Below are 26,804 nucleotides of genomic sequence, written 5' to 3' on the forward strand. Positions count from 1 at the left end.
CATAAAAAGCCATTAAGATAATGATAGCGCTGTAATTTGAAAATTAAAGAGAAAATAAACATCAAGAAAATTTGAAAACAACAATAATTCTTCCCACCCGCTTATTCACTTCTCGTGTCTAATGCACATTAAAAAAAAAAAGAATAGCGTCTAATAAGGTGATTAGTATAACCAAATAAAAACCTATAATGATATGTTTCTTTCAAACATGATAGATTTAGTTAATTTTCATGCAGATAGATTAGTAATTCTGAGATCAAATGAAATATTACATATTACATATTAATTGTTGATGAGAGCTAAAAACTTTAACGCCACAACAACATAATGCAAGTCAATTAGGGAGAATTGAGTTGGGTGATAAGGTGAGAGGGATTATAAACAAGAGGTTTTAGATTCAAATCCTTTTACTTATACAAAAAAAAAAGGAGAAAAAGAAAGAAAAAGTCAATTAAAAACTGGCACTTGGTTCGGCCCATGTGAGAAGCTTTGGACCAGAAGAAAAAGGCCGGAGCACAAAGAGAAATGCGTAGTTCCAAAGGGTCCAATCTCAATGGCCCAAGAAGTCTAATATCCAGACCCTGTATGAACCACCCATATCCTGATCGGCTTCTGCACAAAATTATGGGTCCAATCTCAATGGCCCAAGAAGTCTAATATCCAGACGCTGTATGCACCACCCATCTCCTGGTCGGCTTCTGCACAAAATTATTGTAGTCTCCCATGTACTCGAACCCCTCTCTCTCTCTCTCTCTCCAATTAGAACCCTCACTAACCAAAAAATAAAATTGTAAAACCCCGGATGTCTTTTCCAATCTTGTCTTGAGGAAAAAGAAAAGAAAAGAAAAGAAATTAAATTAAACCTGAAGTACTTCTACTGAGGGCAACCAATACTCCTCCATTGCGTGCTTAGTGTGTGAAATCGTAATAACAATTCGAGAAAGTTTTTGATCGGGAAATCTAACTAAACATGTTTCGCAATCAATACGATACGGATGTGACGACATGGTCGCCGGCGGGGAGGCTATTTCAGGTGGAGTACGCGATGGAAGCGGTCAAACAAGGTTCGGCGGCGATAGGGCTGAGATCGAAGACTCATGTGGTTTTGGCTTCCGTTAACAAGGCCAATTCCGAGCTATCTTCTCACCAGAAGAAGATCTTCAAGGTCGATGACCACATCGGAGTAGCTATCGCCGGACTCACCGCCGACGGCCGCGTTCTCTCCCGTTACATGCGGTCTGAGTGTATCAATTATAGTTATTCTTACGAGTCTAAGTTACCTGTCGGACGCCTCGTTGTCCAGCTTGCTGACAAGGCGCAGGTTTTGTTTTGTTCTGTTTTTTTCCCTCTCTTCGTTCGATTTATTTGATTTTTTTAATTTTATGTTGTATCTGTTAGTACACCTAACTTTTTGTTATTCTGTTAGTTTGTATTTGTTCTATGGAATTTCAGTTTGTGAAGTTTTAGTGGACACTTAGGGACAGAGTTTTAGAAGGGAGCATTTAGTGGATTGAAGCTGGATAATGAAAAATTTTTGTTATTTGTGATTTTTAGGTTCAATCTGATCGGATAATTATGAGAAAATGGTTTATCAGAGCCAAATAGTGTCGATTAGTTTCTTATGGATATTGGACATACCTTCAGTGAGGACCATGTCTATGTGGTGCAACGAGTGCTAAATTGGGTGAGCGAATGCCTGAGTGGTGGCGGTGTTTCTGATCCAATTTATGGCTATTCGTATATCAGCTGTGCCATGGTTGAAATATAAGTTTAATTTTGTTGTCCTTTTAACATAATCCTAAAGTCACAACATTTATGTCTCACATGCTACATTGTTTGTTCAATACAAAGTATATTGAGATTTTCTTAATCTGCTTGCTAGCACACACCTTTGAATAGCTTGATTGGAGTCCTAAATTCATCAATGACATGCTATATGATGTAACATGAATTATTACTGTCTTAAGAAAAGAAAGTAGAAATTATTAATGTGATATAGATTGGACTAAGTTAGCTTATCAAAGTTTACGGTAAATTAATTGGTGCTTCTTGTGTAAATAGTTTTCCTCCTTTAGAATTTTTTTGGGTAACATCGAGTGTGTTTGGATAGGAGATTATTGGAAATATTATTTAGAATAATTACTGTAGCACATTTTGCCATATGCTGTATGTGAGATAAAAATGTGATTAAGAAGATAAAAAAAGGTGTGTTGGAAAATGTGTTTGCTTTACTTTGATAAACTTTTGTTATCAATTCCCATTGTTTTTTTTTTTTTTTTTGGTGGATGGTCTTTTCTTTGAAAAAGTTTGTAGATAAGTGGCATCTGATTACTGTCTATTCATGGACTGACCCTTATTTTTCTGTGAAATTGTTTAGATGGGTTATTAACATATGCATTGATTATACTGTTACCCAAACAAAAAAGAAAAAGGTAATATAGCTTACCTGTTAACAAGTTTACGCAATGACAATATAGCTCCTGAAGTTGCAAAATTCAGGCTTGAAGCTGTCTGAAGGTCCTGATTTGTGATATCATAGTGTAGTGACTGGCAGGCTATTTAGTGACAAATTACTCTGTGTTCATTTAAAAAGAAAAAAAAAAGAAAAGAAATGATGGTGCTTCTTTGGGGTTTTGTTCAATTTCAGAGCAGCTCACAGGAACTGAACCCGTGAAACCATCATGTCTAGGCTTTGAAAAAAGAAGAGGGGGGGGGGGGGTTGCTGTTGTTACAATTTTTCTGGGGGAAATTGTTTTGCAGAACTACTGTCACTATGTAATGACCTTTGCTTGTTTGGGTTGAGGGGTTGCATGGTTTGTGCTCAGTCCAGCTTTGCATGTGTTGGAAATGTTCCAGTCAGTCTGATGTATGGAATGCTGTTTTATTTTGTCATTCATGTTTTGTAGTTGCCTGCTTCATCTCTATCCCCCCCCCCCCCCCCTCTTTTTCCTCTCTCTGTATATTAATTTTTTTTTGGCACACTTGATGATCAAACCTGACTCTTGATGGATCGACTTTTGAACCAGGGTATTACCTTATTGCTACTAGTGTGACAGAAACAAAGTTGGCTAATGGCTTTCTTTGTAAAGGTTCTACTAGTGGATAACGTCAAGATTGTCTACATATAATAATAGTTTGCAAGTCACATTTGTACTTCTATCAGCAGTATGGAGCACCTTTGGAGTATTGTCTTGTGGAATCTTATTGTTGCTTCGGTCTATATAACTTGGGCTGCCCAGTTTTCTGATCCAAAAATGCCAAGTAATTTGGAATAAATCTTAAATTTTATGCTGGTTGCATGTAGAACTGTTATTCTTAAGATTCTGGTGCATTGCATGGTACATGCACTGCCTGGTCCGTCGGTTCAAATATCCTGGCTGTTTACAGTTGTCTCCTCAGGAGCTGAGCTTGACGAGCTATCCTCAAACTTTGCATGATTTTGATGTTGACCTTGTTATTTTATTCTTTTGAATTTGTTGATGTAGGTTTGCACGCAGCGCTCCTGGAAACGGCCTTATGGTGTTGGTCTGCTGGTAGGCGGTTTAGATGAATCTGGAGCTCACCTTTATTACAATTGCCCTAGCGGTAATTATTTTGAATACCAAGCATTTGCAATGGGGTCTCGATCACAAGCAGCAAAGACATACATGGAGCGGAAGTTTGAGACTTTCACGGAGTCCTCACGAGAGAATCTTATCAAAGATGCACTTTTTGCATTGAGGGAGACCTTGCAAGGAGAAAAGCTGACAAGCTCCATTTGCACGGTTGCTGTGGTAGGAGTAGACGAGTCATTCCACATATTGGACAAGGAAACTGTACAAGCACTCATCAATGAATTTGAGATAGCAGGCGAAGAGGCTCCTGCTAATGAGGCTGCTCCCCAGGATCAAGGGGGTGATGCTCAAGCAGGTGCCGCTGATCAGGGGCCTACTGATCAGGGGGTGGCTCCAATGGATATATGATGGTATTTGGGAGGATGAGAGTTACTCTTTGATGAATGATGGGATCTGCTCGAGCCGTAGACAAAAAAACATGTTCTTGTTGGATATTTGATTTTCATTATGCGGTCTTTTGGTGCTTCACTAATGCAAACATGTTAAACTTTCTTCTCTTAGACCCCAAGCTAAATTATTTTCCAGAATGAGTTTCTGCTTTCTGGTTGGACATTGCTGCATTATGTATTGCCTTTTAATATGTCGTCCTCTAAAGGGAGAGGAGCTTTAGTTATGTGTGACAAAAATTCTATTTTATTGTCATAGTTGTTTTCCTTTGAGGAAAAAATTGGAATAAATTAGATGTGTATGTATTAAAATGAAAAAAAATGACAGCAATAAAATAAAACAAAATAATTGACAAAATAAAATAAAAAGAATTCCATAGTTTTTTTTTTTTTTTTAACAAAAAAAAGAGTAAACAGCTAACTAGAAATAACTGAATGTGGTGGATCATTAACACCCCACCAATGATATAACGTTCTTACAATTTAAGTATTTACTTTACTCATGTTTATCAATTTTGTTTGTTACCTCTAACTCGATATATACACAATACATTTCTTGTAGAGAGTCAACACTTGGCATTAGAGTTGGAGTCATGATTTATCTCAAAAGGTCAAGATTTATTTTTCGAAAAACATATCCATATAAGAGTACAAAAATTAAAAACATTTTTACAAAACTTGATTAAAAGAACTCAGAAATATAACAATTATTCCATTCTAAAGCTAACAATTCCAAAGAATTGTAGTATCTCAAAAGTGTCATATTTTGTATTATTACAATCACGTGCAATGCACGTGAGGCATTATTAGTGTGTAAAGAAGTGGACTAAGCAGGTTTTGTTTAGCATCATCACTACATGCATCCAACAGTTAACAGGATGTTAAAGTCCAGAAAGATTGGTGAGATGTTCGAAATTAATCCTTGCAGGGCTAAGAAAATATTATTGGGTTTGTTTGAATAGAGGATTATTTGTCAAAATTTATTTGCTTACATCATCAATACAATTTCCAACACACATTTTTATCTTTCCAATTACCTTTTTATCTCACATACATCACATCACAAAAAGTATTACAGTAAAAATATCTCAAATAATTTACCATTTTATACATCTTGTCGGCATCCAAATCCAAGTTAAGCTTTCATTAGTCGGTAGCTTAAGCAAGTATGGTACTCCCAACTTTTGGAGTGCCATCCAGTCACAATTCAATAAATTGAGTTGAAACCAGTACAAACAAGAAACTGTAGATTGCTTAAACAATGGCATTATGCGTAACATAGGATTAAAACTTTCTACAACTTTCCAATGAAAAGAGTGGTTGATAAATCAAAAAAATAAAAAACATTAAGAGGGCCTTCCTTAAACATGATGGCCAAGCAAAGAATCATCTAACAGCAATGCCAATAATCTTCAACTCCGTTAGAAGTCGGAATTTGCCGAATCTGGGACTGTAAGTCCCTTGTTTTGCATCTGTTTGTACATCCACTGCCAATTTTCTCGTGTTACCTCACCCCCGAGAGAACGGATCACAGACCCACCACTACATGAGCCTATTTTGCAACATTCCTCCAGTGATAGTCCCTTCATCAGTCCGTACAAAAATCCGCCGGCAAAGAGGTCTCCAGCTCCGGTGGCATCAATTGCCTCTTTCTTCCCGGTTGCTGGTACTCGCACAACCTGAAGTTCATATGCATCTCAACCCATCAAACAGCGAGCAGGAAAATATTGAACGGCGAACTAAATCTTAACCCTCACCACAGAAATGAAACAGTCCAAATACACCACATATAATAATACTACACGTATATAGGCTCATCAAATCTTGGATTTTGTTTTGTTGGTTGTCTTGTAACCACCAAGTTCATTATTTGCAACTACTGCCAAAAATATAGCGAAGTAAACAACAAATATAGCATAGCAAACATATATTTGTATCCACAGATTGGCATCTTGTAACCAAAGTGGAAATTGTCATGTTCAACCAAGATTATGAAGTGGATAATGATTGACATGAAAAAAAACTTGAAAAACTAGTCAGACCAAGGATTATTAGCCTTCTATAAGTGGCCAAGCTTATCCAAGTGAATAAGTAAATCACATACCTCTTTTCCATTCTTAGCTAGGCATCCACTTGAACCCAATGTCACCACAGCCCATTTGCAGTATTTTGACAAAAATTCAAGGGCTACCTCATAATTGGCATCCTCTTTGGCATCCTCTTCACCCCTACAAGCACATCAAGGAGAAACACCATTGACCTCAAATTTCACCAACGATTGCAAGATTCCAATGTAGAGCTCTTCATAAATGTAAACTACATATTTAGTCTGAGGATCCAAAACAATAGATGAGAAATTTAAGCTACAATAACCTTAGTAGTTCAATTGCTTCATCCTCATTGGCGAAGCATAGATCTATGTTCCTTGACTCTAGTAACTGCAGAAGTGGTAACCTAAAATTCCGTACCATCTGCTCAACAGTAAGGTCAGCAGTGAAGTTAGGGGTTGTGGCACTCATACTTAAAGGTCATGCTACACTACAGATCTCATTATAAACTGAGTGCTACACCACAGAGCTTAATATAAACTGATATTGGAGGTGGCTTAATATAAAATTTATTGCTGTCCGATAAGAAATGACTTTCTTTCAGGTGTTTATTCCTGATAACAACCCTAAACAAAAAATGCATTGAACGGCAGGGGGGAAAAAACCCGAAAAGATACTCTGTTGGTACAAAAAGTGCTTCAAGTGAAGAAAAATAGTACCTCAAAACTGGCTAGATCCAAGGAAACAGAAAGACCTTCTTCCTTAGCCATTTGGATAGCTGCCTGAATGATGTCCAAATTAAATATGGCATATCTCACGACCAACCACTGTAAAATAGAATAACAGAATTAGGAGTTATTAAATGCACTTCATCAAACACTGCATTGCAATGGCTAATATTCAAAACAAAGTTTGTGGTACTATTAATCATTAGTTCAAAATGATGGAAATATGAGTTTGAAGAACATAGAATTAAAGCAATTGAGCAAGAACTCCAACTGCAGTCAACAAGCATTTTGATTGACAACTGACATAATTCTCATTATGACGTCGATGTGTATTACCTTGGAGCCTCTGAAATCTTCTTTTTTAAGTTCATTTGCCTGTCAAAAATTTAGGAAAATGAGGACCACAGGCAAATTCCTCCTCACCAAGCAAAAACCTCTATAAATGCCATATTACTAGTATCTAGACTGAAAACAGCAAGTACCTTAACTTTCACAGCATCAGAGAGGCATGGCCTCATTGTGCGATTGCCACGTTCATCAACCAAGCAAACACACTGCAGAATTAGCATACAAGATTTCAGCACTCTGGAATTTTTTAAGAAATTTTTATGCATTTAATTAAATGCACAATGTAGATGCAACAATAAACTCACCTGAGCTGTTGGACCACTCTTCAATCTCAATCTGGACAAATCAACTTTGTAAGAGCTCATATTAGTCCTAAACAATCTGCCTTCTTCATCATCACCACAAGCCCCAATTATTCCACAATTTACCCCGAAGCCAGCAGCAAGGCCTCTAATAGTGTTTGCAACACTGCCTCCAGCCATGGTTTTCGAAGAAGATGAATTGTCATGAGAGGAAAGAATATGGGTGTTTACCTCACTCAAGATACACTTCAGTTCCTCAGCAGTAACCTGTATACAGTAGAAAGGGAAAAGATAGAAGCTTTTACACAGCCGGACAATTATATTGAACAACTCTAAATAGTTCTCAAACAGCAGTGGGAACATCCAAGTTTGATGTTGAATCACTGGTTTTACATCCTAGAACAATGACAGGAAGAAAACCACAAACAAGGGAAGGTTGACACCCAACCACACAGAATACAACCATTGTACTTATATCACCAACTGACAACAATATATAATACAATGGACGAGTCACAAAGACAACCATCGTATCCCAACCACATCTAGTTGAGATCAAATATCTTCCAAGAAAGAACAATCAAAAGACTACAAAAGCAGCCCGTCTAATCACGAGATGCTGTGACCTCATGGTTTAGAAATAGACAACATGTTAAGCACAATGAATCCTAACAGTAAATGATATTTTTTTTTTGGCTTACGGAATGGTATACTCAGTAAAACAGGAATTACGTGCCTCCAATTCTCTCTCCCGAAATGTTCTACATCAGTGTCTGGTGAGGATTCTGCTTCTAGTCCATAGTTACCTTAATGACTAATAAACTTAAAAGCCAAGCACTCCTTGGAAACCAAAAGTCCCATCTAAAGAATTCACCTGAATTTCAGCTCCAGTGATCCAATTCAGCAATCTAAGTAAAATTCAATCTTTCACTTTAACTAAAAACAGAGACATTGTTTGGGCATGCATCAATTCAGTATTCAATTAAGTTTAGAAGTGTTTGAAAATGAGTGAGTGAGAGAGAGAGAGTACAGGAAAGGAGCCACCAGGCTTGCCGGAGATTTCAGAAAGGAGGAACAAATCAACTTTAGCTACGTGGTCAACCAAGGCGGCTGGTTGTAGACCCAACACCAAAGGTGGAGGCCAAGTAGCACTGGTTTCTTTTCCAGTCTTGTTATAGTCCCTAGGCTGAAATTCAACACCCATCTCTTCCTCTTCCTAGATTTAGGTAATCAGTCGGCCGATGAATGGTCCAGATGAAGCTTCCCTTCCCTTTGGGCGCCTGCACTCCGGCAATGGGACGTTGGATCGCCCTCCAGCCTCCTTCCCAGCTTTCTATCTACTCTGACATCATGGTATTTATAGACAGGCCCGACTACTGAGAAGCGACTGAACAAAACAATTATCAGATGTTGTAGTGTGTAATTTTTTTTTCCCTTTTCTCTTCAGTTCTAAATTTTTTGGACTAATTAAGGGTTACGTTTTTTTTTTTTTTTGTACTTTTATCTTTTCCATCTTATAACAGAATAAATAAAAACAAGAGGTCATGCACTATTGTTTCTTTTGTCTTTTCCCCTCAATTATAATGGGAAATTTTCAAATTTGGTACAAATTGAAGTAATAGTAGCCTATAGTAAGATGTACGTCCTTGAATAAGAATAAAAATTTTCACCTATAATTGCATATTTTCATTTTAGAAGTATCTCGACTTCAAAGATTATTCTGACTTTTCTTTTAAATTTTTTTCATTACAAATGAAGTTTTTTTTATTACAGGTAAGATTCGAATCCTCAACCTACAATCCAAAGAAGGATTTAGTCATACTAGCCCATTCGTGTTATGTTATGTGGTTGTGCAGTACAGGACCTGATTTGGGCGAATTACCTAGAAGCCATGTACTTACTATAAAGTTAAACTTGGCAAAAGGATGTGGTGGAACATTTTTTTTTTATTTTAATATTTTACAAAAAAAAAAAACTTCACTTGATTTGCTGATTCTTTGTGCATGAGTAAAGCTTTTTATATGCTCGTACATAATTGTGTTTGTTCACCAAAATCCACTTTCAACCAAAAGTACCATTAGAAGTGAAATATAGTTTAATAATTTGGTGCTACATGCTAAGATTGGACTACTGGAAGCAGCATAATCAAGGCTTAAGGACTCCAATGATGGTGGGAATTGGGCAGTAGTGTACATGACCATTTTTATTTCTTGGTCGAGGAAAGTGGGCGGCAGGATCATATGGAATTAAACTACATTTGTTCGTTCGACTTGCATTTCCTGCGTAGAATAGCAGAATCTATCTCATTGATTTTCGTTTGAAGAGAAGATGATTCATACATGTTGTGGCTCATCAAGAACTATACATGAACTATTCTCTCGATGTTGTACATTTCTTTTTCTCGTGTAGCCTAGTAAAATTAGGACACTCTGGAAAAATGATCAAAGAAGCTTCACAAAGGGTTTTGTCTCTTGTTATTTGGTGGTTCTCCATATCTTATAGTATATATATAGGATAACATGCAGATATTCTTCATCCACCTTTCAACACTAATTAACTCGGTTCTACATCTATTCTTGGTTGGTTAACTACTACAATGTCGAATAGGGCAGGGAGGTTTTAGTTATTCTCAAGATTTATCCTAATCCGGGTTAACCTTTTGTTTATGCTAGTTGTGGGGATTCAAATCAAGAGGAGATGATCAGCCCTGCACAAAACAACAGTACTAGCTAGAGATCACATGACCAGATTCTAACGTAATAGCCTCTAACGGAGGATATGGCCGAAAGAGCGGATGGATGGATGTAAAGCCACCAGCTGTATACTTCCATCAGCTACTGCAATTTTGTGTGGACCAAAGAAAGCAGCCCACAACTTTCTTGATTTCTTGGACTCATTTTGTCTTGGAACTTTATCCATAGGGAGGCAGGAGGGAGGAAGATGGAATAATTGAACAATAAATTTTTTTTTTTTTTTTTTGAAAAAAGTGCAGAGCCTGGGAGACCTCAATTATTTGAGATGTTGAAATATTTGTGGTCATTGTTCTTTGCCTGGAAGTATATTATACACTAGGAATTAAGAATAGCAGGACTTGAGATGCATCTTTCATCTAAAAGTTTTAATTAGCTTTAAACGAAAAAAAAGAAGAAAAGAAGTCAATAATAGGAAGACAGGGGGTCCAATCCACGCATACAAGTTCAATTGGCAAAGAATCCAGGAGAGCCAAACAAATAAAAAGATTCGAATCATGCATGCTTGGAATGATTGAGAGGACAAAGGACAAGCCCTTTTGTTTTTAATATAGTCCAGAAAGCAGCTGAATTTCCGGGATGGCTCATCTTCTTTGCCTCTTCCTGCTCCAGTCGGCCAACACTTTTCAAGATTCCACTTTTGTTATTCAAACTTTTGGATACGCAACAATTACAGGGAATATGTCAGTCCTTCCACATAATTATAATTTACTTCTGAAAGAAGAAGAATTACTAGTAGTTTATTAGTACTTGCTATTTGTTTCTCCAATCATGCTCAGGCTGATGCACATGGATTAGCCATTAGATCCTGCTACAGCTATAGCCTAGCAGGCCGGGTCATTTTAGCAGCATATGGAATAATTTTCAGGCAGCAATTTGAGGTCCACAAAAAGTATTCACTACAACCCCCCTTTTTTTGTCTTTTTAATTTTCTTTTGGCGTTAAGAATTAAGAAGAGATGAGTTTGAGCTGGAACTAATCAAACAGTTTGACATACAGCAAAAGAGATAGTAGTAATTTCGAAGTATAACTGATCCACACTGTCTGATAAACTTCTCCAGAACTTAAAAAGGATCAGATTGGTCGCTCAAGATTGGGACGTTAGCTCTACAGGATATTCAAGAATAAGGAAAACAAGAGAACGTTAGACGTTGCGTAAAATAAAGGGTATCAGCCAACAAAGGGCGGCTATTCGTGCATATTGCTCCGCAACATTGGTTTCTCTCCGGAGAGGAAAAAAGCATCTCCGGAGATAAAGATTAGCTAGCTGAGCCAGAAGTTCAGATGCAAGTGTCGTGATGCATGAATCTACCCTTAAAGAAGTCTATAGTGTTATTCTGGAAGGAGGTGACCGACCATTTCCGGATTAGATATTTGCAGAGGATAGCTTCTACTGACCATGAAGCCTCGAGGGGCAAGCGAATAGGTGTAAACATACTATCAAACTAAAAAAAAGATCTTACTGGGTGCCCTTTTGTGGTTTATCTGGTAAGATGTTATCTGGAAGAACGAGTTCTGGTGGAGTTTCACGAATAACTCCTAGCATTGAATCATACTCCTCGTCACGGCGAGAATACTTCTTGCGAAGAACTTTCTCAAATTCAATCTCATCAAAGGATTTTGCATTTTCAGCAGCATGGACCTGTGCTAGGTTGCAGTAATTGGTTGCAGATTGGGATATAAAGGCTATCTCTTCATCACTGAGCTTTCTGAGGACCTTGGCTGGATTACCTCCCCAGACCTATGGCAAATTAGCAGATATCTCAGACAAAGCTGACAAAGACTAAGACTTAAACGTCAATAGAACCATATTTAAAAAACAACAGCATCAACATTACTTTCAAAAGGAGGAAAAGAAAAAGTAAAACCATTGAGCTCTCCTTTTAAATTTTGGAAAGAATGGGAAAGATTAAAATAATTGCCTGTCCACTGGGGATCCTCATGTTTTGCCTCACAAGGGCACCCGCAGCAACCATGGCATGCTTCTCCAAGACTGCTCCATCAAGAAGCGCAGCTCCCATACCAACAAAAGCCTCATCCTCAACAGTACAGCCATGTAAAACAGCACTATGACCTGCGTGGATTCAATTTGAGTACTATACCAAAAGTCGGATAGGACTCGTGGGGAAAAATAGAAAGTTTCAATTTCTGACCATACATGAAAGCAGAATCATTAAACAGGATGCTCACCAATAGTTACATTATCTCCAATGATGGTAGGAAGCACTTTCCCGCTTAGATTGGATTTTGCCACATGAACAAGGGAGTTATCCTGTATATTAGTTCCAGACCCAACAGTGATGCTGTTAACATCTCCTGCAGATAAAAAGATGGATCCAGATGAAGGTTAGTGACAGATAACAGCATTCTCTTCCTATTTCTTGTCTCCTTTCTTTGGAAGTTAAGGGTGTAGAGGAAAATTCTTGAACCAATTTTGCATGTTAAATCTCAGATGAAAAGGGTGGTCATAAGTTCTCTTAAATGTTATCATCTTGTATTCTCAAACCCCGCTCCCCCCCCCCCCCCTCCTTTTTTCTTTTCTTTGGAGTCGCATGGGCAGCAGAAGTATGCAATCCCACAGTGAGGGTAGCCCTATGTTCCTATCAAAACTTAAGCAGGCAGCAACATAATTTCTGAATGACAAATACCTTCAAGAACTAATCACCTCCACAAATTCAAAATGAAATTCCACAGGTCAGAGAGAGAGAGTAGGCAAAATGGTACAGTAGTGGGGTGAAGAGAAGTGAATGCAACTGGAAAGGAAAACAATCATTTACGTGCAAAAAAAGTACTGCCTGAATGGGCATTACTTTGGAAAATCTGGAAGTGGCATAAAAGAATGACATACAAGAATGATCACGATGAATACAAAGGAGGGTACTTAAAAACATATCTCTTTCTCTCTCTGGGCTTAGAAAATTGCATCCTAAAATTTCAGACAATGATGTGCACAGCTGCAGCAACCTTTTTACCCTTCTTGAAGGTTATTAATCATTTTGATATCTTTTTATTTTCTTTTCACACAAAGACCCTTAAGGACATGAAAACAAGCGTAATGTATCAGATCTTTCAAGAATATGTAGATTTAGTTTCTCATGCAACAAGTAACAAATTCTCGTTGCATTCTGATGGTATTAGAGCCCTAAAACTAAAAGAATACCAAAATCGTTCAAAAGGAATATCATAAGCAAATACTATATACTTTAACAACTTTCTTAAGCATCTGACTGAAGATAAAATGCAGCAATATTTCAAAATTGAATCTCCTTGTACAACATCAGGCAAACTTCAGATGTCTGCTTTCTTTTTTTACAATTAATTTTTTTTTTGGGCATGTCTGCTTTCTTCTTTTAACTGAAGGGCTAAAAAATTTTGCTCTCATATTACTGAGCAGCAAAAAATTTAGTCATAACCAATTGAAAAAATTAAGAAAACCAAAAATCATGAAGAGGGACCATATGCCACATGCAGAAGTTATATTCGAACTCTTCTTTGGTGTCAAAGTAATAGCTATGAATAGTCATCAACCAAGCAACAAAATGACTGAAAAACTGCTGTTGAACATCCTCCAGGCATGTAACAGTCTGAATTGCTATGGATATAAACATAATTTCTGAGTGAAGCACTGACCTCTCAGAACACATCCATACCAAATAGATGACCCTCTTCCCACTTGAACATCCCCAATGATGGAGGCACTTGGGGCTACAAAGGCTTCCTTATCAACCAGAGGAGCTTTATCGAATATGTTCATCAATGTACGGTGTCTAGACACTGAAGAACAAACAAGCGAGTAAAAATGCAGAAGCAAAATGCAGCTCATAAGAGAATTTGGTAATTGACATTTAGGGATGGGATAGCCAATAACTAAGCAAAAACTGGGCACAGAAGTGCATTGAATGAAATCTGAATCAACAGGCTTAAAATGTGCTTTGATTCAGAACGCTAGTAGCCAGGATACATATAAGTTGCCCTACGAGGGGCCTTAAGGTTACATTCATCCTCAAAAAGTGCAATTATAGGGTCAGGAAGTATTGGCACAACAAAGAAAATAAGTAAGATGAAAAAGTATAGGTAGCAAAATCTGAAGCACCAAGCATACATGTTCATCAAAGAAAAAACTAAAGGTCTAAAATCGATCCAAATGCAGAATGAAAATTTCCAGCACGAGTTCCTAACATGTACTTGAAACTACTGCAAGAGTTTCAACTAAAACACTTCATACTAATTAAATTTAGTATTGCACATTTCTATAACTTCTTTCCTCGCATTTCCTCATTAAATGTCATCAGAGAAATGGTTTGAACTTAACATCCCACATATGTATATTATGACACACATAAACCATGAGGCCATCTAACTCATTTGAAGGGGTGATCCATAAAATAGAATCCCTTCCTCTTTTTTTTTTTTGGTTTTTTGGTCACTCACCAGCAAAGAATTACATAATTCGCTCCCCACTAAACCGTCTCAGCAAGATCCTATTGCCAGTTAATTTGAGCAAGATTAAAACTTTACCGGAAAAAATTGACAAATAGCTCAATTAGCCCAACAATCTGAAGATAAACGAAGAAAAGAAATTTAGATGGGCGTCAACATTTGTCAACATTTGTACCAAAAGAAAGAAAAAAGAAAAAGCTGTGGACGCAAGTATGTTAAAGGTGAGAATGAGGTGGGCGCAACTTACATTGTTCTTGGAAATAATAATTTCCTTGGAGACGGCAGCCAAGGCGATCGAGGGCTTGACCCGTCTCTCTGATCCAAAACCCAACTGTATACACTGCTCTTCCCAGGGTTCCCATGATGATGATGACTCAGGATTGATAATCGATCAGCTCCTCCAGGAGAGGTGTTTTATGGGGTTTTTCCAGCTAAGACTAAGGGTGAGTCAGGGTTTTAGCCGTTTGGATAGGCCTTGGAACTTGAAGGGCATCTTTGGTAATCGGCATGCATAGCAGACCTCCTGTTTATTTGATGGAGTCACATTTCTCCTCTAATTTGTTCTGTTAATTGCAAAATAGGCTCTTGCACTTTCATGTGCTACATTGCTGCCATTACATGATACGGTCTTTCTTTTTCCCTTTTTCTTGATAATCATTTCAATAAGGTAAGCACTCGAAGTACCTCTAATCTAAAGCATTCTGATCACACTTTGTTTTGATTGCTGCTTATTAATAGCTTATTGGGACGTGCTTAGCAATCCATTTTAGACTTTTGGAATTTTAGGCGAACCTTTTTACGAAAATCCCCTCAAAAAAAGAAGAAGAAAACTACTGTTTCCCATAATTGAGATTTTGGGGATATATTTCAAAATGGAATGCAACAAATTTACTTGAAGTGTAAGATGGATGCACATTGAACAATTTCACCGTTTAGGTCCAGTACTCCAGTCTGGTTGGAATTTGGAATTGAATACTCGGAGTCGGAGGCATGTAATTTTTGTTCTTACAGCCTTTGGAAGTGCCAAGAAAAACTGGAATTGTACCAAGGAAATGAAGAGATTTCAATACTGTTTCACCTGGCTGAAGTGGTACAAACTTAAACACTCTGATATCATACAGACATGTTACCTTCACTTAATTATGCTACCTTCACTTGATGAACACATAATAAGAGAGTGAGACATGAAGCGTTGATTGAACTCCTTCAACGTATATTTCTACTGTTTTTGTATAAAAAACATAATCCGAATCACTTGCTTTTGTCAGTTGATCCATGTAACATCAAGGTACATAAAAGCTTCGAATGGAAGAGGCGTATGGCGATGGTAAATTCTCAGTCACACCAACAGCAAAGTGGCACAATGACTTTTCAAGGGTGTTCTAATATTTGTCTTGGATAGTTCAGCTCCTCATCGACTCCTGAGGCGGCTTGGAACGGTTGCCGCTACTGCGATATATGTCTTGCGGGTTTCTTGCGTTGAAGGATTCTACACTGTTGATATCCTGAATTTGTTGACTGGACTTCTATCCCCTAAGGCTGGAAGCTTTAGATGGTGTTCCGTTGCCAGCTAATGTCTCCGATGAATTTAGGCCTTTTATTCGGTGTCTTCCTGGATTCAGATTCTGGTGAGAGTAGCTCCTCTTTCACAAATTCACAAGATCTAGGAAGAAGTTAACAAAGTTTAGCAGATAACATAATCTTGTAAAGGGGTCAGGGATGCAAAACCGACATGTCAAATACAGAAGTGCTGTTAGTTTCTTCTTTGCTGATCGATTGTTGAGTTACAGATTCTTTCCAGTTTGACCTGTACTGCTATTAATGGATAGTACTGTTGTTTAGAACCCGTTCAATCAACGTCAATTTTTCGGTTCTGTCTCGAGCTGTTTCAATTTTACTAATATTAATCAAACCTTCTGACATATATTCTACTTCTAAATGTGACAACTTGGCATTCATCATTAGTTCAAGCGGTGACTTTTTGATCAGCATACTCTTCCTAGTATTCGTTAGTAGAACCTTCATTCTCAGTTCATCTAAACAAGTACAAGAAAAACGGAGTAACCCGTTGCATAAGAACATCTTATCAGACGGAGAAAGTGACTCGTTACCCTTTTCAACAGCGAAATGACCCCTCGGCCTAGGAAATTCTTAACACACTGAGGATTAAATATGCTTCTCATGATACTCATCAAATATTGCTAGTTTGTTCTTCGGATATGAAGAGGATTCCGTGGAGGTTTGGGAGAAAGTCTGCGTTCTATAGAGTCCTCTGTACAGCGTAGCAATACCAATGTCCAGGCTTTGAGCATTTCATTAGTCCTTGACTCGAGTTCAACAAGACATGCCAGATCGATTGTTAATGACAAAAGATTTTTATTGGTGCAACAAACTTCCAACAACTCAACACCAGAAGGCACAAGGTCATTATCAAATATCATCCCAATATCTGACTTTCTATCCATGACATCATAATACAAATAATAGTGTATACCAAACAGCATAGTGGGTTAGAATCTTCAAACATCACTTGCTAATTGTTTCTTAAACATGGCCAGCTAAAGTGACAAAAAGTCTCCTCCTACCACCCCCCCAACCCTAGATAAAAGCCTTCAGAAGACTTGATCAAATATGTATCACTCAAGTTTCTCCAACAAATGAGTGGGAGAACTTTTGTCTTGATTTTGTTCTTCTGGGCACTACTCACCATTGTCACCCCTATGCTTGTCCGCTTGTCCGCTTCTGCCAAACCCCACGTTGAATTCAAGGCCAAGGGTAAGAAAACCAAGAGATGTTTGTTGCTCATGTAATTTTTACACCTTCAGATTTCATTTCCAAATTCTTGTTTTTCAGAAGCAATATTTGGTCACGGGAAGAAGTAATTTTTTGTTTTTCAGAAGCAGTACTCTATTGAGCTCAATGCCAATTTGCTATAAGTTTGACTTATATTGGGGTAGCAATTAGTGCAAGGTCCTGAACCAAGAGGAAAATGAAGCATGATAATTGGCTTTGGTTTACTTTCTTGTAGGGGAAACACGAGAGGAGATGTACACTAGGAGGTTTTTGGAGATGTTGCCTAGAAGAGCACTTGTTCCTACAATGCTGCACAAGGCTCCATTGGCACCAGAGCCACCAGCTTCCGCACCAGCACCAGAACCAGAACCAGAACCAGAACCATCATTAGTAGTCAATGGCCTAGAACTTTTTGTAGATGGGGATAAATTGATACCCCATAAAGCACATGAGCTGCTGCTCAGATGAATTTGGTCCGGATTATTGAGCAAACCATCATGAGACAAGTGTTCATTTTTATTGAGAAGGTGGTTGGGCACGATTGTAAATAGAATGTTGGTAGGTTATTTTACCATAGAATTTTTTTTTTTTTTAGTATTCTTTTTTTCCCCCTTCCCTTGTGGTTATTCTCAACAATAAAAAGCACAGATAGAAAAGTATTTAAATTTACAGACTTCTATTAACAGGTTAATTTTGAGCTCAAGGGCAATAAGAGTGGAAAATTGAGGAAGAAATGCAATGTGTTTATATATATGAAAGAAAGGAATATATACAAATTACACATAGTTCAGTCTATATTAATTCCAAGATGTCATCATTTTCTTTAATCTTCTTCTTTCTTCTTTCTAATTTTTTTTTTTTATTCCCATCCATTAAGTTTTGCATTGGCGATGGATATGGTAAATATACCCTGTTCTTAAATTTTTTTAAAAAAAATCTAGATGGGCTCTAGTATTGGGCTGAAATACTACAATAAAACCAATCTAGATTCTTTAAGTTGGATGGGCCGCATGTGTGGCGTCCACCGTGTAAACAATGAGAACGGGGTCCTCCTTGTCCAATTCGTGAAGTAAAAGTAAATTTTTCTGTTTGGTTGGCAGGAAAATTGTTTGGATACTGTTAGGAATCTGTTACAAATCACCCCAAAAAGCCCATCGTCTTTATCATGTTCGGACAGTGTTAAAAATCTTGAGAGGAAGAATCTGGGTGAACATCTATTCAAATGTTTGGTTTATAATAATTATGTAACATCAGATTGCCATAAACATTCCTGCAAGCGTAATGTGGAATTGTTATTGTGAACCCCTTGTTTACATAATGGATGAAACACACCGTGCTTTAGTTCAATGGGGACGTATTTGAGATTATAAATAAACTTCCATTAAAGGTTCCTTAACAAAGTTTTGCTGTTGACATCATTGCTGTCTCTGATTAAAGAAACACGTCAAGAGTGAAATTCAAGCATCCCTAATTGAACAACCACCGGACACAATCATCACAGGCTTGGGTTTAACGTATAATTATGCACCTGCCACTCGACAACAAACGTCAAACTCTTAGTTCACCACAACGGCAATGGCACAGTTATGATTGCGTGTTGTCAAAGCTAGGGGTGCACACAACTCAAGCCGCTTGTGAGTAGCTTGAGTCGGAGGTCGAACTCGAGTTCAAAGATATTTCGCTCATTAACTCGTGAATCTACTCGATTATATATATATGTATATATGCAATGATACAGTTATAATTGCATATTGTCAAAGTTAGGAGTGCATACAACATGAACCGCTCGTGAGTCGTCCGAGTAAGAGGTTGAACTCGAGTTCAAAGATATTCCGCTAGTTTATTCGTGAACCAATAGTGAAATTACATATATATTTTTAATATTTTATTATTTATTAAGAAAAATTACTATTTTATTCATGTTTTTTAAAAATAAAATAATTATTATTTTTTATTTTTTTAAGCTCGAACTCGAGTTTTACATTGAGAGTTCGTCGAATTCGAGTTCGAGTTTGATAAAATTAAGCAGAGAATCGATTTGATTAGGGCAAAGCTCTTCTCTTTTGCAACCCTAGTCAAAGCCTATTCTTTCAATGGTCGCATTAGTGTTGTATTTACTGCCATGTCAATTACATTGGCCGATAATCCCACAAAGAGTCAGAAGTTATTAGCAGCAATTCACAAGATTGAATTATAAAATGAGTTGCAAAGTGATATGGCAAAAGCATTGTAGAAAGTGGAAAACGACTCGCTTCATTACTACCTCATCATTCCCACAAAGGGGCAGAGAATGTACAACACTAATATGGATAACACTCCTCATATATTTGAAACATGAGCTAAAAATATGAAGTAAAACCAAATGTAGCAGAAGTATTTAACAAAGATCATTACAAGACATTCAACACAAAGGCTTTGACAAAGTTTATCAGCCAAGGCCATGACCATATTAGAAGACCGATGAACTTCTCAGACGAATCGATCAAGGTAATCCTCGACAGTGGTGTACTTGACGTCAGGATAAAGCTCTGAAGCCTCTACACCAAAAGATGGCTCAATTGTAAAGTTGGTACTATCACCGTTAACCAGAATTGAATGGCGGATTGATAATGCAACATTGAGTGGAGTTGGAGCCTCTGCCAAGAAATGGTCCATCAGAAATTTAAACGCTAATAATTCATACAATAAGGTTTGCTAAGAAGAATAAGGAAATTGAAATCAAACTTCTTATCACCTTGGATGTTCTTCAGGACTTGTTCCTCAGGAATATATTCCTTCTCCAAAGTTTTACCAATCTTCTTCTCCCATATGGCCACTAACTCATTAAATGATGCAATATTCTTAGGAGGCATAATGTAGACAACTTTGTTCAATGTTCTTGGATCATCAACAGTTTTGATGGTGAAGGTGCCAATGTCATGTTCTTCATTGTAAACCGCTGCAATTGAAACATTAGAAAAAACATATATATGAAGCACCAACACAATATTCACGTTCTTACAGGATAACTTGGGCAGAGGATAAGAACATGATCAGGTGAAGTAGGTGAAAAAGAATAGCCGAGTGATATTGTATGCCATACCTTTGGCATTTCCATCTCCCCAGATGACAACTTTATCTCGTGGTGGAGCAGTGGCTCCTGGCTGTACCAAGGTTGCAAGAAAATATCCAGCAAAAGCGTTAGATACGAGAGGGGTGTAAGGGATCCCTGCTGCCTCGGTAGCTCTACGAATCCGAGACTTAACTGCAAATGCAGACTTGCCAGGCTCAACTGCATTTTGGCGATCCACATCAATTCCAAACTCTGAAGGGTAGAATTTCTGAGAATTTCGCCATATCATGTGTCAGAATTTGGGGATGACAGTTGATAAACTTGCACAAATTATACTCTAGTAAAATTTCTTTCCAATCTGCAATCTTTTTGTTGAATTCACAGATTGTCAAGATCACAATGGTTTCTCACGATGACTAAATCATCCTCAATGAACTTCTGCCCAGCAGATAGGCTAAAAATCAATTGACATTCAATTATGCAAATTGACCAAATTAATCATAGTTGCTTCTCCACTCTGAAAATGGGAAGTACTATATCCACGACTCACATATTATCAAGTTCTACGAACGACATATAGAACCCTCAAATACATGAATTTCATGTGGATTATCAAAATTTAATATATTTCAACAACTAAAACCTTTGATTATCTAAATTGCAGCGCTACAAATCTGCAGTGAGCATTCCTGAGGAAAATTGTGCTAGAGCTCATTAGCAATTACAGCATACATGTAGCAGTGTAGTGAAAGCAATGACAGAATAATCCAAGAAAAACAATAAAAGTAATCAATACATTCTCCTATGAGAATCATTAGTAACAAGACCACATAAACAACACACCTTGACATTTCCAGCTTCTTTAATTGCGTCAATGATCTTCCCCTGATCATTCACTTGACCGAAACCAACAGTTGATATGACCACATCCACCTGCTTTATGGCTTTCACTAAACTTTCATGATCATACAAGTCACCCTGCTCCAAGGAAGAATTCCAATATCAAGGACAAAAATATACATCACCAGCTAAAAGGGGGAAAAAATACTAATAATAAAGGAATCCCAATTGACGATACTCTCTTGGAAAAAATTAACGCTGCTTACATGAACCAGAGTCGCACCGGAGTTCTTGAAGCCTTCAGCAAGTTTTCCCTTAACAGGATCAGAAACGGTAGATTCTCTAACCAGAACAAAGGTGGGATGCCCAGCCTTAATGCTTGCCTCAACTATAAACTTGCCAATGTATCCCGTTCCACCAATGACCAAAATCTTGCTTTTTTCTGCCATTCTTGAATATTCGGAGATATCTAAAAATGAAGGGTTGTGGAGAGTTTTTTAACTGATGCAGCAGAGCAGGGAACGAATGAAGTGTTGGGACGTTGGCACACTGAGGAACTCTATTTAAACAGTTTGAGGATTGGTTTGGGAGTTATTAGAAAGACCTTTACGTCACTAGAAGCAAAGGAATCGATTGAGTTGTATTTGGTCGATGATAACGGTTAGGTACATCTTCTAGGTGACCAGTGAAAATATCTGTAATGATCTTATTAGCTAATCTTAGGATAAATGACATATAACTCTCTCGTGATTTTACATAATGTCATATGAATTTTTTAAAATTTTAAAATAACCACATAATTTACCTACATTTTATGTAAAGTGAAAATCCGATGGAATATATGGACGTTAATGAAACTAAATACCCATTTATTAAGAAAAAAAATAGAAAGGAATAAATTTGATAAGGGTTAATTTTTTTTATATAATAACGATAATGGGCCTGTTTGGAACCTGAGTTTTTTGGGAGTTTGTCTAAAACTTTACTGTAGTACACTGTAAAAGTTTTTGAAAAAATTTGTGTAAAATTTTTTGTAAGGTGAAAATTTTTTTTGTAGAAGTTTTTAAGAGGAAAAACCTTTTTTTTCTTTTTCTTTTTCTCTTTTTCTTTTTCTTTCTTTTCTTTTTCTTTTCTTCTTCTCTTCTTCTTCTTCTTCCTTCCCTTCCCCCTTCCCCGTTACCAGCCCCCCTCCCCGCAGCAACGCAGCACCCCCTACCCCTCCCCCTCTCCTTCCCTCTGCCGTCACCCTCCCTCTCCCCTTCCCCCTCCCTCCCTTTCCCCTTCCCCTTCCCCTTCTTTCCCCTGCCACTCCTCTTCTCCCTCCCCCGCCACCCCTCCTGCTCTCCACCCCTTTTCCTCCACTCTCCTTGCCACCCGCCACCCATATTCCTCCCCTCTCCCCCGCCACCCGCCACCCCTTTTTCTCTCCCGTCACCTCTTCTCCTCCCCTCTCCGCCGCCGCCCCTCTTCTCCCTCTGCCCCGCCAACCCCCTCTGCCCGTCACCTTCTTTTTCTCCTCCCCTTATCTATCCCTGTCACCCTCAGCAGCCCCGTCGCCCTCGTGCGAACAGATTGCAGCTCCCCTCCCCTCCACTTTTGCGATCTGGTAATGGGACCAGATCTGGTCGCGGGAGGGGGAGGGTTGCGGGGGACACACAAAAAAAAAAGAGGAAGGCAGTCAAATTGGGTAAAGGAGGAGGATGGTAGGGAGAGGGAGAAAGGCAAAAAAAAAAAAAAAGAAAATGGCGCCGGAGGTGGTGGCGGTCGGCGACGGAGGTGGTGGACTGGGTTGGGATGGTAGAGGAAGAAGAAAGCCAAAGGGAAGGGAATTTTTTTTATGTGTGTTTTGTGTATTGGGTTGGGATGGTGGAGGAATTTGTGTGTGTTTTGTGTATTTTGAAGTGTGTAGGTAAAAAATTTTGAGAAGTTTTTTGGGTTCCTGTAGCAAAAGTTGTTAAAAAACTTGTAGGTAAAAAACTAGCCCAAAAAACTAGCTTCCAAACAGGGCCAATATTTTTATAATCTAATATAGGAGGCTATGTATAAAGAGCTAATAAATATAAATACCTACTTAGATCAAAGGAGCGTTCTGATATTTTTTAAAAAAAAAAATTTCGCATGTAGGATTCGAATTCATAACCTACGATCCAAGAAGGAACTACCCTCTTTGGTGTTTGAAAGGTGTAAAGAGTTGTGACGTGAATTGAGAGGAAAATCTTACCAAACACTGTTCAGTTTTCTCGCATTATAGTTTATCTCACAATGCGATGAAATTTCTAGATTCCTTCAAGGTGTCATCTCCCGAAGAAGACAAAAGGGTGTTCGTTACAACTGAAAAATAATGTCTAAAAATCTGAGCACTAAAGACATTTAAATGCTAAAATATTTTTGGTAAATCCATTAAGTGATACATGTTTCATAATCGGTTGAACTTGAATATTGCACTGCGTGTATATTATATAACTAGGTACTCGTACAAGTTAGTAAATAAATGAGCCGATTCGAATTGATTATTTTGCTTTGAGCTCGACTTATTAATCTAACACGTGGGATATTTTATAACCATATCATTTTGCGCGGAGTATACATATACAATTAAGCTCATCCTAATCAAGTTTTACATTTATAAACTCCTAAATACCCCACACGCGATTTATCGCAAGTATACGAATCGTGAGCGAGTATAGGGTATTAAGGGTCGATCCCACAAGGAAGATTGCAATTACCGGTACTACTAAAGCTTCTCTATTATTTAGAGTATCAATGAATTATAACAAATTAAAACCTACTAAAATTATGCAAGAAAATAGCAAATGAAAGCTCCTTAGGTTGTGGTATCCCTAACTACTCATGCAAGTGCTATAATTGGATCATTGAATACTACTATCTAGGCTAGTTATGGTGTAATTTCCTTAAACATATGAAACCTACTTTCGTAGTGAATCAACTATACTTATAACTAATTCATACCTATTTTCATGGTTATGAAATTAGCTACAAGTTCATTTCTTCAGTGAAATTACATGAAATGAATCACTAAAAACCACATAAGTGCACCTCTACTTTCGTGAGTGTACTCCCTATGTTTAGCACTTCTTGAACCAGTGTTAAATCTCAATTTTCATTGCAGAAACAACACCTTAGATAATCACAATCAATGGTACCAGATTAATCATGATTTAAAGAGCCAAAGTGCTAAATAACTTGCTCAAATCATAGCAATCAAATAACCAAACAATTAACACTAACAATCATAGAAAGTTCAACCAAACCCAAGGCTTAAACTTTAGACACACATATTGAACACAAAATCCAGAACTTGTATATTAACTAAACTTGGAATTAAATACAAAAGATAAAGAATTTGGAAGGAATACAACCCTTGTCACATGAGCTTTCTTCCTTGCCTTCTTCATCCTCCATCTTCATCCTAATCTAGATAATAAACAAGAATGGAAAAGCTACACTACTCTATACTAAGCTAAACTAACACTAGGAAGATGAAAGAGCTACATTTCTGCAACTTCAAGCTTCTCCCGTATGTCTCTCTATTCTATTGTTGGATCCCCCCATTCCATTCTTCTTGCAATGAATTTGGCTCTTTTATGATGAAAGGTGGTCAAGAAATGAGGATTACATCTCCCTTTTACAGCTGGGAATGTTTCTCACATGTATAGCATCACATGTGAGTTGGTGGGAGTGAAATTGAGTTTTACGCGTACAGAGCAGCCTTTTCTGACCGCAATCCGGCCAGAAATCCGGCCGGATTGATACAGTGACCATTTGGTCACTTCTGGTTCAATTTCCAGCTCTGCTCCGATTTTGACTCAATTTCAACTGCATTTTTCTTGATGATAAAAGCTGATTTAGCTCTTGAACAAAACATGAAACTTGTATCCCTTTGAGTTAGCTTTCCAATGCATCAAGAATCACCTCATTTGGATCTGTGTAGGCTGAGAAATGACCGAAATACCCTTACCTGCTCATTGCCCTGTTCCAGCTTCGACCAGTAGAAATTTGCTATTATAATTCGGCATTTTGACCTGGAAAACCTTCAAACTGGATTTAGATGTCTTCACCAAAGTTGTAGATCTATCTCTTATTTTCAAATGGGTTCAAGAATCATTCCAATCCGATCATTGTAACTCAAGTTATAGCCGAAATACGAAAATGTGTCAAAACTGTCAAAATACACAAAATCCAAGTAAAAAGTGATAAAAACCTCATTTAATCACTTAAAAACATTTATTCACCAATTATAGCCAAAATGATTCATATTCTTCCAATAATATAACCAAAGTGACAAAAAATAATATAAAATGTCATACAATTATTACGTAAATTAGTCACTTATCACATTTCCTTGATGCTAGAAATGCGGCTTATAAAGAAATTCTTTGTTTGGTTTTGAGTCTAAAATTATGTCAAATACGACTTGGAAAGAAATCACGAGTCTGATTTGAAAACAAGCTCGACTTTGTTAACACATGAATTGAGCTTAAATGCGCTCGAACTTGAAAAAACTCAAATGAATTCCAATATACTATAGGAAATTGTGGCTCGACAAATTTAACCAATTTAATCAACTTACTAAACAAAAATAATTCCACAAAATATAAGAAGGTGTCCAAATACTTTTCATAAAACAATTTTTAAACAATCAAGACAAGTTTAATGTACGTAATCATTAAAAAAAATAGACATATTAGCTCCGCTGAATATATAAATGATCCTAAATGAGTTTAAATCAACTACACACGAGCCGGATTTATTAAATGAGCTTAATTTTATGTTTGAACTAGACTTGTTCACTTAAAGGAACAAGTCAAGCTCGAACTTATATAAGTTATGTCGAGCTACACTTGATAATAGTTTGATTCTTTTAAGCTCTATAATAATATTATGTTCTTTTTTTTTTGTTTGTAATTAATTAGTTTTTTTGAAATATTACTTTAAAAAGTGCGTGCTTGTGAGAGAAAAGGTGAGTGTTTATCTGTTAAAATGTGTATTTTAACATACATATATAGATGGATTTGTTTTTCTTTTTGTGAGGGAGAGTGAGAAGAGTATGCGTGTACATTTATAACATTATTGTATGGATGCAAAATAATAACTCTGAGAGAATATTACAGTACTATACTAGCTTAAGAATCCAACAAAGTAGGCAATAAACATTTCATTCATAATTTTATATACAAATTAAATGGCTCTCATTATATTCAGAGGTTAAAGATTCTTGTTAACAATTAATTATTCATTCTAAATACTTAATTATTTTATCAAATAACCAAAGTGTGACAAAAAAGGAAAAAGAAAGTTCTCATGCTTCTCGTCTTTTTTCATGGCAAATAATAATATATTGTGCTAACGGTAGAAGAAGAGCGCACTTCTTTTTTTCTCACGTATTTATTTTTTGTAGTATATACCTGGAAACTTCATTTTTGAAGTATAGGCAGAAAGGTTTGATACTGTGGTATATAAGAACTTTATTGAACTGATAAAA

General features: G+C 37.2%; 4 protein-coding genes and 1 long non-coding RNA gene across 5 annotated transcripts; 2 read left to right on the top strand and 3 right to left on the bottom strand.

Annotated features, from left to right (window-relative positions):
• The first annotated feature begins 702 nt into the window (after positions 1-702).
• Positions 703-4,227, top strand: LOC113714658 (proteasome subunit alpha type-1-B-like). The gene is made up of 2 exons (XM_027238638.2): positions 703-1,321; positions 3,486-4,227. Exons 1-2 carry the CDS (start codon positions 971-973, stop codon positions 3,960-3,962), a joined length of 828 nt encoding a protein of 275 aa, XP_027094439.1. The 5' UTR covers positions 703-970; the 3' UTR covers positions 3,963-4,227.
• Positions 4,228-5,234: 1,007 nt separating this feature from the next.
• On the bottom strand, positions 5,235-8,800 carry LOC113714746 (uncharacterized). Its single transcript, XM_027238792.2, has 8 exons — positions 8,457-8,800; positions 7,430-7,693; positions 7,259-7,330; positions 7,113-7,151; positions 6,768-6,875; positions 6,374-6,471; positions 6,105-6,228; positions 5,235-5,679 (listed from the first exon to the last, which is right to left on the bottom strand). The coding sequence occupies exons 1-8, from the start codon at positions 8,628-8,630 to the stop codon at positions 5,422-5,424; spliced, it is 1,137 nt and encodes a 378-aa protein (XP_027094593.1). The 5' UTR covers positions 8,631-8,800; the 3' UTR covers positions 5,235-5,421.
• Positions 8,801-11,301: 2,501 nt separating this feature from the next.
• LOC113713719 (gamma carbonic anhydrase 1, mitochondrial) lies at positions 11,302-15,193 on the bottom strand. The gene is made up of 5 exons (XM_027237508.2): positions 14,864-15,193; positions 13,807-13,950; positions 12,367-12,492; positions 12,099-12,250; positions 11,302-11,917 (listed from the first exon to the last, which is right to left on the bottom strand). Exons 1-5 carry the CDS (start codon positions 14,976-14,978, stop codon positions 11,636-11,638), a joined length of 819 nt encoding a protein of 272 aa, XP_027093309.1. The 5' UTR covers positions 14,979-15,193; the 3' UTR covers positions 11,302-11,635.
• A 1,489-nt stretch (positions 15,194-16,682) lies between these two features.
• LOC113713260 (uncharacterized) lies at positions 16,683-18,078 on the top strand. The gene is made up of 2 exons (XR_011822530.1): positions 16,683-17,391; positions 17,645-18,078. It is a non-coding gene; the product is annotated as an uncharacterized lncRNA (long non-coding RNA).
• Positions 18,079-19,636: 1,558 nt separating this feature from the next.
• Positions 19,637-21,859, bottom strand: LOC113713801 (eugenol synthase 1-like). Its single transcript, XM_027237590.2, has 5 exons — positions 21,568-21,859; positions 21,305-21,439; positions 20,492-20,729; positions 20,144-20,347; positions 19,637-20,045 (listed from the first exon to the last, which is right to left on the bottom strand). The coding sequence occupies exons 1-5, from the start codon at positions 21,748-21,750 to the stop codon at positions 19,879-19,881; spliced, it is 927 nt and encodes a 308-aa protein (XP_027093391.1). The 5' UTR covers positions 21,751-21,859; the 3' UTR covers positions 19,637-19,878.
• Between the last annotated feature and the right edge of the window lie 4,945 nt (positions 21,860-26,804).

The sequence above is a fragment of the Coffea arabica genome, chromosome 10c, assembly GCF_036785885.1.
Source record: "Coffea arabica cultivar ET-39 chromosome 10c, Coffea Arabica ET-39 HiFi, whole genome shotgun sequence".
Taxonomy (NCBI): domain Eukaryota; kingdom Viridiplantae; phylum Streptophyta; class Magnoliopsida; order Gentianales; family Rubiaceae; genus Coffea; species Coffea arabica.